The sequence below is a fragment of the Myotis davidii genome, unplaced genomic scaffold (assembly GCF_000327345.1).
Source record: "Myotis davidii unplaced genomic scaffold, ASM32734v1 scaffold1144, whole genome shotgun sequence".
Taxonomy (NCBI): domain Eukaryota; kingdom Metazoa; phylum Chordata; class Mammalia; order Chiroptera; family Vespertilionidae; genus Myotis; species Myotis davidii.
The window spans coordinates 592,938-607,752 of NW_006294766.1; the positions used below are offsets into that span (position 1 = coordinate 592,938).

Here is a 14,815-nt window from a genome sequence, read left to right on the forward strand (position 1 = left end):
CGGCTGGTCAGTGCACTCTCATAGGAGGAGCTCCGCTCAGCCACAAGCCGGGCTGATGGCTGTGAATGCAGCGGTGGTGGTGGGAGCCTCTCCCACTTCCTCCACAGGGCTAAGGACGTTTGACTGTGGCTTCGGCCTGCTTCCAGGAGTGAGTGGGACTAAGCCACACTCTGACATCCCCCAATGGCTCCCATGCTGCCAGAGGTATGTCTGACTGCCAGCTTAGGCTCAATCCCCCAGGGAGCAGGCCTAAGCTGGCAGGTGGACACCCCCTGAGGGGTCCCCAACTATGAAAGGGTGCAGGCTGGGCTGAGGGACCTCCCTGAGTGCATGATTTTCATGCACCAAGCCTCTAGTATGCATATAATCTGTTAGCAATGACAATCCATTTCAAGTTATCAAAAAGAGGTATGACTTAATCAGATCTCTGTTTATAAAGAATAATCTAATAGCAATGTTTGAGAAATAAGAGAGCATGCTGATTTTATGTCTTTCCAGACATCCTCTGACCACCATGACATTATATCTTAACATTGTTTAAAGTTTGGTAACATGCATTTGAACCCTCTCATTATCAGCACTTTCTAATAACCTTTACATATATTACAGATTTCTTTATCTTATTAATTTCCTGTTTATAATTCTAGGAAGTTTAAGACCATTTCCTTCCTATCCCACCATTTCTTTTTCCTCCCTATATCCATTGTAATTAAGTTCTTTAATCTTATCTCTTAGCTTTCTGAATAGTAAAGTATTTCATATTGTCCTACAAAATACAAACAGCTGGAAAGAAACTTTCAAGCATCATAGATAGTGACAGACAACTACGCTTTTCTTGTCACTCATAGAAGCACATTGGGCTATAAGCATCCTTATAATTTGGCCCAACCTTAACTATCTTAACTCTATTTTCATTTCTTTCTTCAAGGCATTTTCATTATTGTTTATTTTTCTGTATGATTCATGAATGCCCAAGAGAAGTAAAATTCACCATGTCCCAACCATAATGCAATGAAAGACCTTTTGATGGCTGCCAGATTCCTGGGATTTGCCTCTATTCAGTCAAACACAAACCTGCCTCTTCTGTGGGTTAAATGTGACGTGATTCTTCAGACTGCTCCGCCGTATTACTATCAAAGACATCAGAATAAGTCCTGTTCAGAGAACTTTTGGTGCTTAATGCATTTATGAAGCCACATTAAGAACATTTAAGAATGTAAAATATTTTATTTGTTTTTCTCTATAATTATTTTGGTATAATATAAATACTTGACTTAAAATTTCCTGTTTTTGAATAAAATATGCACATGTATTAAGGTATTTATTTGGTTATCCCACCTTAAGTCTTTACAATAATTGAGCAATTGTAACTGCAAAGGATCTGGAACACTAACTGAAACAGAGCTACATTTAATCTGCACAACATTTTGACTATTTCAATAAAAATGAAAATATACATTACTATGAGATTTAAACATTTCTCTTTAACACTTTTGCCAGTGAATCTAAGACTTTCTTATTTCTCAGGCTATAGATAATTGGGTTTAGCAAAGGGATGATGACAGTGTAAAACAGAGAGTCCATCATGTTTTGGCCATCTGCTTGTGCAGACCCAGGGCGCACATACATGAAGAGCAGAGAGCCAAAGTATAAAGACACAGAGAGGAGATGGGCTCCACAGGTGGAGAAGGCTTTCCTTATGCCTTGTAAAGACTTCTTTTTTACAACTGTAAAGAGAACAAGTGTATAAGAGACAAGAATAGTCAGTATGGTGAATACCTGTATTGACCCCGAGAAAATAAAAACCAACAGAACATTAATGAAAGGGTCAATACAGGAAATCTTAAACAAAGGCATGATGTCACAGTAAAAGTGATGTATTACATTAGAATTACAGAAGGCTAATCTGAATAAAACACCTATATGGATACAAGCATGAAGAACACCACCTGCAAATGATAAAACTAATAGCCGGATACATAGTCTATTAGTCATAACCGCTGGATAAAGTAATGGTTTGCATATGGCCACATAACGATCATATGCCATTGTTGTCAGCAGAAAACATTCTGTGGTTGCACTGAATGCAAAGGAAAAAAACTGAATCATGCATTCAGAGAGAGATATCGTCTTATTCTTGATTAGGATGATAACCAGCATCTTGGGGGTGACTGTAGATGATATCCAAGCATCCACAAAGGCCAAACTCCCAAGGAGTAAATACATGGGAGTATGAAGGTGAGAGTCATTGCAGATGAGAGCAATTAGACCGAGGTTTCCCACCATGGTGATGAGGTATATCACCAAGAACATGAGAAACAAGGGGGTTTGCCATTCTGGTTGATGTATAAGTCCTGTGAGAATAAACTCTGTCAGCAATGTCGCATTTTCCTTTTCCATGTCCTCACTCTATGTTGCCTGAAATGAAATGGAATAAATGAAAACAGTATATCACTAAGGATTTATAACATAAAAATATGTGTGTGTATGGGGGGGGGGACGTTAGTTGAAATAAAAGCATGAATTCCTTCCTTAACTTTCTTACCTCTATAGTAGGATTAAGTTTAGGGTAATTGAACAAATGGAAGACAATGCAATTATTTCAAACAAAATGTATGGAAATGAGAGCAGATTTAGAAAAAAAATACATTCTAAGTATGTGCTATATTTATGGGGATACCATTGGTTGTAATAGGGAAATTTTGTGTACGAAACATGGATGTAGGTATTGTAAGATATTATAAAAAGTAAATACATGGTAGTGTAGGCTGCTGTGGGGGTGGGGAGGGAGGCTGGAATCAGGAATACTAGTCAGTCACCAGCAGCCATGTCCAGTGAGCCCTAAAGCAGATTATACATCAAAACTATTAATCATAACCTAGTGGGACCTTTTTTTTGCAAAATATAGATTGGAGGTATTATTGTAAAAATTGATTGATTGGGTCAAGAAAAGGTTCATATCTGCACTTTAAAAATCCTCCCCAAATGATTTGAATGCATATCAAGTATTGGGAGTGATGAGTAGGAATGAGATATAGATGCAAAAGAATTCAGAAAGGACTCAGTGATATATTAGATGTGAAAGGGGTGAAGGAGAGGGGAGTTTCTTGTTGACTGGGTAAAATGGTCTTCAAAACTGAGCCCTAGAACTCAGATGCAGTGGCTAGTTTGTGGAGAGAGTAGCCTCTAAAATCCATGTGAGATGTGCGTAGTAGTATGCATCTATGAGAGCTTAAGAGAAATAGTCTTGGGAGTCATTGGGGTAACTGAGGCATATGTAGGGATGACCTATTCATTGGAGAATACGCATAAAGAGAAGAAAAGCACAGAAAACAACCAGAGGAAGCTATATTAAAGAGGTTATAAAGTGGGTACGTGGCATATTAGATAGCCAACATCTGATCTTGTTTTATACTACATCGTCTTGGTGCCTGGCAGAGGTTACCCACCCACTCAAGAAGCCTAAATGGCTAGAAATTGACTTTCCCATCCCCCTTACATCTAACGTGAGGAGACTTGACCCAGATTTGTTAAATCAAACCCACCTAGGCAACATTTAGAATATGGAAAGAGGGAGGAAATGTACAGGGGCAAAAGAGCATATTTGTTACAAAGGCAGAAATATGAAGACTGCAGCAAATGCTTCCTGTATCTGTAATAACATTGTCAGTGTGAGCTGGCATTCCAAATTCAGCAGCAGTGAAGCGGGTCTCACTGAGCTAGTGTCGGGACATGATTCTGGCTGATGAGTGAATGGCTCCTTTGCTTTCTTCTGTTCCTGCCCCTCTTTTTTCCAACTGGTCTGTTACACTCCTATATTTGAGCCAATTTCCATCAATTAACTCATTTCCTGTTGCTACTAAAAGGCCTGGCTAACATCAAAGGAAGACTAGGGAGAGACCAGAAAAGGATTCCACTGAGCAGAGTAATCAGAAGCAGGAGGGCAACTGGAAAGCTAAGTGCTGTGAAATATATTTAATTTTTTATCAAGAAGAACAAAGTGGTGTAAATGTCAAATACCAAAATAAATGCTTCAGTAGGAAAAGGAGTCATCAGGATTCACTGAATGTGGAAATCAAGAGATTTTTAGTGGCTTTAGTGAGAGCAATTTTGATTATGTGGTAGAGTTAAGGCCAAAAAATAATGAGAAGTGAAAGGGACACAAGTGGTTAACAAAGAGTAATACAGAGTATTCCCAGAAATGTGGAGAACAGTTGGCATTTTCCTACTTCTCGTAGGCATAGATAGGGTTATTTTTTTCTTCTATAATATTTTAATAAAAGTTTTCAAAAGAAGAGAATATAGAAGGCATTGAGCAAAGACAGGGAACAGAAGAAATGGGAAGGGAATATGTGTGTATGAAAAGAAAACAACAGGGAATAACAAATAACAGAGACATAGAGGGATAAATCTAGGAAAGACAAATCAAAGAAAACTGAGAGAGGTAACATCTGAGAAACACTGAAGAGGAAATACAGGGAAAGGCTCAGAAGCTTGGGGGTAAATGTCTTAACTCTGGCATTCATTAAAAGTTGTTAGTCCAGCCCTAACCGGTTTGGCTCAGTGGATAGAGCTTCGGCCTGCGGACTAAAGGGTCCCAGGTTTGATTCTGGCCAAGGTACCTTGATTGCGGGCACATCCCCAGTAGGAGGTGTGCAGGAGGCAGCTGATCAATGTTTTTGACTATCTCTCTCCCTTCCTGTCTATAAAAAAAAAATCAATAAAATATATATTTTTTAAAAAGTTGTCAGTTCTAAGAATCTCCCTTTTTTTTAAAATTTGAAGTCTATTTTCCTATGAAATGTGTGTATAAAAAAGACACCTCAATTTTAAATTTTATTTTATAAGTTTATGTTGTTCATAAATGTATTAGAACTACCCGGAACTTCTTTACATATGTAAATGTTGCTTTCTTTTACAATTACATTAATTAGAAGTGGCCTTCTCTAGAAATCCTTTTTATTTTATTTGAGAGCACTTTCCTTTCCACCAGTTAGTTGTAGGTTTTGTGTGTATGTATGTGTGTGTGTTTTGCAAAATTAAACTGAGCCAAAACTGGATTCTAAATACAATATAAATAATGAATGTCAATAATTCTAGTCAAGTAGATTTTTATATGGAATGGCTTTCCTTCCCTGCAATTCAATCACTAAATAATTGAAAACTCTCAAATTCAATTTGTGTGTGTGTACTTATTTATTCACAAATGCTAGAAAGCACATTGGAGGGACATCTTCTATATATTTCCAAATATATACCAAAATTTACCATATAAAATCATTATAGTTAGGTTAACAAAATAATAAAACACATTAAATGCAATAATTTAATCTTAATAGCTATTTTGCCTGTCTAAATTTTAGTTATGAAAATAAAATGTAAAATTAATTCATTTTTTTTCTCATTTCCACCTGGCAATTTTGACATTCTATGACCCCAATCTAAAATTATTATAAATGAAATAGTATTTTAAAATTTGTATATAAAAAACAATACATATTATACAAATCATTTTCCCCTTACCCATATCTTTTGAGAAATTGTGGAGATTCTTTCAATACATTAGTCTTTCTAAAGTAGAAAAATATACAGTAGCACGGGAACGACAATCACATAGGTAGCAATTCTTTGCACGCTGATTCCCAGAAATGTGGAGAACAGGCTTCATTTTTGAGGCTTCATTTTCCAAACTCAGGAAAATATTGTTTATATTAATTTTCTTTGAAGAGAAGACTCAACTAATTATACATCTCTGTGCTTTGGCCACAACAGAAGGAGTGCAAAACTAAAACTCCCATGATAATGCCCAAGGATTCCCTTTAGGACAAAGCTACTGGGCATTGTGGACTTGGACATGTATGAGCAGTCCACGTTGTTCCACAGGTCATTACAAACTCTAAATTCATAAACATCAACTCATTGTTGGCAGTCCTAGTTTTAAAAATTGGAACTATACTTTATTCACTATTTTCCACCACAAATGAACACTTCTGGCATATTTATGTAAACTTCAATGTATCTATAAATGTTGACTATTATGGTCTTGTCTGAGCTATTCATACATTATTTTAAGAGGCCAAAATTCTGATTCCCTTCAGAAGCCAATCCCAAGTAGTTGTTTTCATACAAACTACAGCTCACATTTCAGATATATAGTTAACACCCCACTTTAAGCTGAATGTGATGAAAAATTACAATGGTTAATGAGAGTCTTGGGCAATACCTTCCATACACTCTTTTAAGTTATTTTATTTTGCAAAACACTCTCATTATAAGAAAATTTGAAAGCTAGTAATAAGCAATAAGAAAATAAAAACACCCTGGAGTCACCTAGAAATACTATTAATATTTTGGCATAAATCTTTTCAAAATTTTCTATTATATATAAACTTCATATATCTACATGTTTGCAGATAAGGATATTATACAGTATACATACAGTTTTGCAACCTTCTATTTATACTTAATTTATTTAAATAGCTCTAGAGCAGTGGTTCTCAACCTTGCTAATGCCGCGACCCTTTAATACAGTTCCTCATGTTGTGGTGACCCCAATTTCATTGTTACAAATTGAACATAATTAAAGCATAGTGATTAATCACAAAAACAATATCTAATTATATATGTGTTTTCCGATGGTCTTAGGCGACCCCTGTGAAAGGGTCATTCGACCCCGAAAGGGATTTTCCTTTCCTTTCTTCCAAACAAAGGAGATATTGACATGATACTGGAAATGACAAGATTCTGGGAGGACCACGTGGATGGTTTTATGGGGCACCCACCTGTGGCTTTGACTTACCAATGGTTTTCTATTCTTTCAGCAGAAATACTAAATAGTCCATGGGAATGTTCCCTTGAAACAGGCAGAGTTATCTCACCCTTCTTCCTGACTAGAGAAGTAAGGTCATCCTAGAACTTCTTAGAGCACCCCCACACCTCAGAGACTGCCCAAACCCCTGCCCAATACCTGGCCTATTGGGGAGGGGAGCACACAGGCGGGGGTTGGAAGCCAAGACAGATTAGAGAATCAAACCAGTCCAGCTCCAGCTCTATCCTCTGGGGGTAAAAGGGCAAAATTTGAAGCCAGGGCTCCTGCCATACAGAAGTAAGACTCCCAAGCTGGCTAGCTGGACCACATTCATTTTGGAAGTTAATTTTTATTGGGTATAGAATTCTGATGTTTTTCTTCCCAATTTGAAATATAGAACTTAGTTATCTTCTGGCTTTGTATTCCCCTCACCCCTACTCCGCCGGCCCTTTGTCTACTTTCAAACTTTTCTTTCTATCTTTGGTGTTTAGCAACTTCACTATAAAGTGTCTCAGTGTTTTTGTAATTTTTATTTTGTTTGTGATTGGGTTGCTCTTTGTTTTGGTATTTATCCTGCTTCAGGCTCTGTGAACTTCTTGAATCAGTGGTTTTATACCTTTTCTTATTTTTGAAAAATTCTTGACCATTATATTTTCAAATATTTCCTCTGCTCCACTTTCTTCCTTTTCTTCTCAGATTCCGATTGCATATATATTAGAAAACAATATTCTTTCACAGTACTTGATTGTTCTCTTTTTATTTACGCTTTTCTTTGTTTGTGTTCAATGTTCTTTTCTCCACTCTTCCTAATTTACTGGTGAACTCACCAAAGGCATTCATTATCTTTATTCTCACGTGTTTCTTGTTTGCTTTCTAGCATTTTTTCCCTTGACTCTTAAAACATGCTTTCTATTTATCCTTTGAAAATCCTTATCTGGTCATTCATGGAAACTTTATTATATTAATCATCATATTAATTATATGATTAATTATATTAATCATCATAATTTTAAATTTATTGACTGATAGTCCCAATCTCTGAGTCATATCTGAGACAGGTTCTTTTGATTGCTATGACTTTTATTATTAAGTTGTTTCTTTCTTGTTTTTTTTTTTTGTTTGTCTCATAATTTTTTTATTGAAATCAGGCCTTCATTTGTAGGTATAGTAAAAATGGAGGCAAAGAATAATTAAAGGCCAGACAAATGAGATATACTGAATTATGAAAATCTAAAATTATTTTTAAATAGCTGAAGTCTGTATTTAAGATACCAAGTTAAAAGTGACATTGACCTTCAACTTTGACAGTGTTATGTTTGTGTGTGGTGGGGCATAGACTCTTAAAGATTTGCGGTAGAAGAATGAACCACTTTAAAATTCTACTTGAGAGAACCAAAATGGCGGTGTAGGTAAACACCTGTACTTATTGTCTCCCACAACCACATCAAAATTACAACTAAAATCCAGAACAACCATCACTCAGAACCACCTGAAAGGTGGCTAAATGGAAGTCCTACAACTAGAGAAGTAAAGAAGAAAGCACATGGAGCCAGAAAGGAGAAGTGGAGGCATGGAACAGGCTAGTCTGACACCCATGTGTGGCATTTTTTAAATTAGGATGGATTTTCAGACCCCCAACCCAGGGTTCCAGAGCTGGGAAGAGAATATCCCCTAACTTCAAGCTGTAAACACCAGCAGGGAATGTGGCTGAGTGACATGGAGGCTGCTGGAGACACAGGTGGGTCCTCTTTAAGGGACAGCACACAAACTTACATGAATTTTCTCCCTCTGAGCTCCAGCACTGGGGTAACAGCTCAGGGGAAACCAAGGGTATTTGGGGAGGAACTGGATTTTCTAGCATCAGGGCAGGAACTTTGGGGTGGCTTTCTCCTGAACATGGTGCTCACAGGGGTCAATATTCCTATGCTGAGACCTCCGCTGTTGCAGAGATGTTTGGCAGCCATATATGAGTTTCCATCAGCCTGGCTCACACTGTTTGCTCCACCATGGTGATTCCTTGAGACCCTGCCCCATCCAATTTGAAGCTCCACCAAAGCTGTTTGCAGCGGCTTTTCCATATGAATAGCTTGTCCTGTTTCAGGCTTAATATTTTCCTAAAATCTCTCAAAAAGCAGCAGCTGGCATCAGCATGCCCCAGACCTATCAAAAAGAAGCCCAAGACAGCTTGGCCTCACCTGGGCACTCCCAACCCCAACACAAGTAGGAGCCATCTGCAGATTGCTCTGAAGCTGCTGCCAGGTGGCCCCAGGCAGTGGCTAACTTTGCATCTCCAGGGAGGCCCCAGAGCTAGTGCACCTGGTGGACAACTTCAGACCATACCAGATTACAACTTTACACATCCACAAGTCCTGCTTCATAGGGGTGTCTCCTGCACAGCAGCTCTTCCACTGTAGTCACAGGTAGTCCTCATAGCCAATTGTCCTGAAGACCAATTCTTCCCAGTAATGCCAACAGCAATCAAGGTGCAACTACACAAGACTGAGCACACAACCACACAGGGACGCACCTAGAGTGCCAAGCTCAGGTAACTTGGGAGGCTGAGCCACTGGGCCTTACAGAACACCTACTACACAAGGCCACTCTATAAATTCCAGGAGACAGAGCAGCCTTACCTAACACATAGAAACAAACACAGGGAGCAGTCAAAATGCACAGACAAAGAAACATGTCACAAATGAAAGAACAGAAGAAATCTCCAGAAAAAGAACTAAATGAGATGGAAGCAAGAAAACTACTGAATATAGAGTTCAAAACAGTGGTTATAAGGTTGGTCAAGGATCTTAATGAGAGCTTCAAGGAACTTAGTGAGACTTTCAAGTGAGAATTTCAAAGACATGAAAAAAGACCCGTCAGAAATTAAGCATATGCTAACTGAAATAAATCGTAATTTATAGGGATTCAACAGTAGAATAGAGTATTCCAAAAATCAAATCAATTTGGAATATGAGGAAGCAAAAAACCACCCAATCAGAAGAGCAAAAAGAAAAAAGAAACCAAAAATATGAAGATAGTCTAAGGAGCCTCTGGGATAACTTCAAGTGTACCAACATTCTCATTCTGGGGGTGCCACAGGAAGAAGAGAGAGAGTAAGATATTGAAAGATATTTAAAGAAATAATGACAGAAAACTTCCCCTGCTTGGTGAAAGAATTACATCTACAAGTCCACAAAGCACAGAGAGTCCCAAATAAGAGGAACTCAAAGAAACCCACACCAAGACACATCACAATTAATATGCCAAAGGTTAAAGACAAAGAGAGAATGTTAAAAGAAGCAAGAGAAGCCCTAGCAGGGAGAAGAAGAAGAAGAAGGAGAAGGAGAAGGAGAAGGAGAAGGAGAAGGAGAAGGAGAAGGAGAAGGAGAAGGAGAAGGAGAAGGAGAAGGAAGAAGGAGAAGCAGTTTAGCAGGGCGGTCAGCCTGCATGGCCATTCACAATCTCTCGGCATGCACTTTCGCTCAACAGTACTCATGGATCCCATTATTTTCCTATCAATAGTTGGTAAATGTTGTCCCACTGTTTTTATACTTTCAGTCTAACAGATGGGAAGTCAGATGTTACTGTACTTATCATTCCTTGTTAATAATCTAGTCTCTTTGTCTGGAGGCCAGTAGATCTCTTTACTCCTGGAGTCTGGGGTGCTTTGCCAGGAGCATATTCTCCTTGTGATGAGGATCCTGTAAGTGACTCCCATTGTTTCTAGGAAATGGCTTGATGAGCTCTAGTTTAGACTGAGTGAGCCTGACATGCCCATTCTAGAATCACAAGCTTAGAAGTGGTAGGTACTCTATAGGTCCCTTCCAGTTGTAGATACTCTCCAAAATACTCTTAAAAGATAAAGGGGCCGAAACCGGGTTGGCTCAGTGGATAGAGCGTCGGCCTGCGGACTGAAGGGTCCCAGGTTCGATTCCGGTCAAGGGCATGTACCTGGGTTGCGGGCACATCCCCAGTGGGGGGTGTGCAGGAGGCAGCTAATCGATGTTTCTCTCTCATTGATGTTTCTAACTCTCTATCTCTCTCCCTTCCTCTCTGTAAAAAATCAATAAAATATATTTTTTAAAAAAGATAAAGGGTACAATCTTTGAAATTTTCAGAGGAGTTTTAATATTATATGGTTTCACAGCTCTTGTGTTTTGAAATAAGAGTGTCCTTCACAATCTAATCCATTCTTCTCTGCCTGATTGAAGAGAGCAGGGGACCTGGAAGAAACATGGAGGGCATTTGGATCTCCGTCAGTACCAAAGATACTTCTGTTTAGTCCCTCATATTATATGACAAGGACCATTTTCACCTCGTACTGATTCTATTAAAAGAAAATTTGAATTTGGTTGGTTTCAGTGTGTACAGTGCAGTGCTGTGCTTCAGTCCTCAGCCGTGCATTCGCCTACTTTGAATAGCTGTTATGCCCATATGTTGGCACCAGAATGTTACTAACAATTGGACCTGGGTTCAGCAACCTCAGTTCTTGAGTTCTGGCTGAGAAAAAATTCAGAGCTAAGATTCAGGCACAAGCAAAATTTTATTTAGAAAATCAGAGAGATAGAAGAAGTGAGCCAAGAAGAAATGGGCTTAGGAAACAAGTTACAAAGGCAAAAATAAGAGCCCTTGGAACTTAGGAGAAAGAGAGAGGCAAGAAAAATGTGCCTGTGTGAATGGGATGGGCATGCTCCTTAGAGAGAGCCACACTGGGTCTTCAGTCTTGATGGTATTTATCTGGAGGACTCTGGGGAGGATCCCAAATACAATATTCATCACCTTTCCATGTATGTCCTTTCACGGTCATGGTCTCTATGATTGATCAGCATCAGAGCAAGGAGTCATTAATCAATGCTGCTGGTCCTGATGTCAGCCACGGCATCACTTATCTGGTTTTGCTGCTTTTCTGGGCCTGGAGCTGAAACACAACTGAAGCCTAAATTTTATCCCTAGGGTTAATGCTTAAGGGAGTGGTCTTGCAAGGGCTTGCATGGGAGTCACATGAGGCCACTCTTCAGCCCCTTGTTCCTCCTCCAAGGGGTTCTGTCACATGACTTGTGACATGCCAGGAAAGGAAAGGTCAGGAGAGGGTCCGAACCTCATGACCAGTGATAGGAAAGGTCAGAGGGTCTACACTGCGTGACCAGCAATATGCTAGGGGAGGAAACATTACTCTGGGGGCCAGGTCCTTGTTTTCCCAGTTTTGCCCATTGCTAGGTACTGGGTCTTTCACTCTGGGTGATCTATTGTCCTTGCTCTCCTCGTGCCTGCCTAACTGCCTATGACACATACATGAGCTTTTCTGTATACATGATTCTTCCTCTTAATTCTTCCTTACTGCTCAGCTTGATATTGCTGAGGATTTTGTACCAGCTGTGAGTAGCCAAAGATATTACAACTTCAAACAAATTATACATTTACCACTCTAGAGATACTTTACATTTAGGGTTTGGTGAACAAAGAAAGTTACTACACATTTTTTAAAAAGCAGTCATTGAAAAAATACATATTACATTGAAGGTTTTTACAATCATTCCAGATATAAGAATCATTCCATAGTGGCACCCAAATTAACATATATTGCCTCGTGTAATTGCAGAAGTAAATTATGTTCGCTTAAATAATAATAAGCATGTAAGAGATTATAAGCAGAGTGATAACTATACAAATTTTTGAATTTATTCTTTATTAAACATGTAAAGATAAATATAATAGACTTAAAATATTTGAAGAGATATACCCCCAAATCTTCCAAAATCGGGAAATTCTTGAAATATTGCCTATATTTTCCCTGATAAAAGGCACTTTGTATTTTCATACATTTGAGCCATACTTTTAAAATAGTCTATTTTCTCCAACTGCCATTATTCTCAATAAAATCCACCAATATCTTATGTTCTACTTTTTTAAAAAAATAATTCTTTACTACAAAGAAATTTTTATCTTTCGGGAGAGTTTCTTCCAAGAAGTCACTTAACTGAACCTTAGAACAGTTGAGAAACAACAAGAATTTTGATATGCAAGCTCTGGACAATTGTCTTGGCTCAGTCACACCACCCTCAAACAAACGAACATGCAACTGTTTGCAGCAGTAAAATTATAGACTACTGTATCTGATTTTGAGGGAATTTACAAAGAGTCAAAAATTGCAAATTTTAACTGCTTAATTTTAAAAACTATGTCCCATTTTTAATGAAGAGTTTAGTTTCATGTGATATAAAGCACTTGCACTGAAACAAAAATCCCCTGGAGCTGACTTGCATCATCACAGCACTCAAAATCTACCACAGACACTAGCCCTCTGTTAAAATGATCAAGTCCGACTGATTCGCGTAACTCCATATGCCTTGCAGTGTACATAGTTTGAAAAGAACAAGTTTGAAATTTGCCTTTAAAACTGTTCATTTATTTATTATTCTCCTCAAGGCACCTTTCACGTCTTTATTCCTCAGACTGTAAATAAAAGGATTTAGCAGGGGAATTACGACTGTGTAAAATAAAGAATACATTTTATCCTGATTCTGAATGCGGCCAGACCCAGGGCACACATACATGAAGAAGAGAGTGCCGTAGAACAAGGAAACAGAGAGCAGGTGGGCACTGCACGTGGAAAAGGCTTTTCTTCTGCCCTTTTCAGACTTCGTTTTTAGGATGACAAACAGAACACGGGTGTAAGAGACTATGATGGTCATAAAAGTGAAAAGTTGTATAAACACTGAAAATATAAAAATCAGGAGCATATTAACTCCAGGGTCAGTACAGGAAACCTTAAACAGTTGTAAAATTTCACAGTAGAAATAATGTATTATATTAGACTTGCAGAAAGTTAACCTAAATAACAATCCAACATGCATCATGGGATGAATAAACCCAACAGTATATGAAACACCTAATAATTGAATGCAGAAGATATTGGACATCACTACTGGATAAAGCAAGGGGTTACATATGGCTACATAGCGGTCATAGGCCATCGCTACCAGGAGAAAACATTCTGTGTTTGCACTGGAAGCAAAAATATAAAATTGGATGATGCACTCAACCAAGGATATCATATGATTCTTAGATAAAAAATTAATTAGCATCTTAGGAGTCACCGAAGATGAAGAACAGGCATCTGCAAAGGCCAGACTGCCCAGGAATAAGTACATAGGGGTATGTAGACGGGGGTCCTTCCAGATGAGAAAAATGAGTCCAAGGTTGCCCACCATGGTGGTTAGATAGATGACCAGGAACACCAGGAACAGGGGGACCTGCAGCTCCGGAAGATCTGTAAGTCCCGTGAGAAGAAATTCAGTCACCTGGGTTTTGTTTACCTCCATCACATTCACTCAAGCTAATCACTGCAATAAAAGAGTAAGTGAAGAACAGAGATATAAAACTCCATGAAAATTGAAAAAAAATGCATCTTTCTTGTTTATGTATCCCCTTTAATCAGAACATTTACCTTTACCCTTAATGAAAGTTATTTACAAACAATAAGTAATTGGAAAATTGTTTCTTAAATGTAAGAGAAGTTGGCTTATTCTTTAATTTGTAAAATTGATTGTAATTTAATAATCTTGTAATTTTAAAAAAATCTTTGAAAATAGAAATAAAATTAAGTTTTTTAAATATGCTAAGGATTAGTTATCAAAACTAATAGCACACAGTCTAAATAATACAGTGTCTCTTCAAGTTAAAATGCTCACTCTGATCATTATTATACAGTATTATCTTAGAAACTGTAAAACAGCTAAGATATTAAATAAAATGAAAATAACAAAGATATAAAATATAAAACTTATGGACAATAAATTTATATTTCTTATTGATTTTATATTGTTATAATTAAATGAACATTATGATTTTAATAAATATCAGATGGAGGATGAATATGTAAATAATCACTAGATTTTTCTATGCAAACAATAACCGAAAAGAAAGAGAAATAAAAGAAAAATGTACCCATTTTATTAGCAATAACACTTTAAAATACATTGAAATATTTTTTTTTTTTTTTATAAAAGACCT

The 14,815-nt window shown here is 37.7% G+C and overlaps 2 protein-coding genes across 2 annotated transcripts; both read right to left on the minus strand.

The window, feature by feature from the left end:
• Positions 1–1,470: 1,470 nt before the first annotated feature.
• Positions 1,471–2,418, minus strand: LOC102756985 (olfactory receptor 5H2-like). The gene has a single exon (XM_015567553.1). The coding sequence runs from the start codon at positions 2,398–2,400 to the stop codon at positions 1,471–1,473; it is 930 nt and encodes a 309-aa protein (XP_015423039.1). The 5' UTR covers positions 2,401–2,418.
• Positions 2,419–13,203: 10,785 nt separating this feature from the next.
• On the minus strand, positions 13,204–14,127 carry LOC102758395 (olfactory receptor 5AC1). The gene has a single exon (XM_006769291.2). The coding sequence runs from the start codon at positions 14,122–14,124 to the stop codon at positions 13,204–13,206; it is 921 nt and encodes a 306-aa protein (XP_006769354.1). The 5' UTR covers positions 14,125–14,127.
• Positions 14,128–14,815: the final 688 nt, after the last annotated feature.

Bases quoted from the DNA above. Each gene is read 5' to 3' on its own strand.
- LOC102756985 (XM_015567553.1), bottom strand. From the start codon at position 2,400: ATGGAAAAGGAAAATGCGACATTGCTGACAGAGTTTATTCTCACAGGA.
- LOC102758395 (XM_006769291.2), bottom strand. From the start codon at position 14,124: ATGGAGGTAAACAAAACCCAGGTGACTGAATTTCTTCTCACGGGACTT.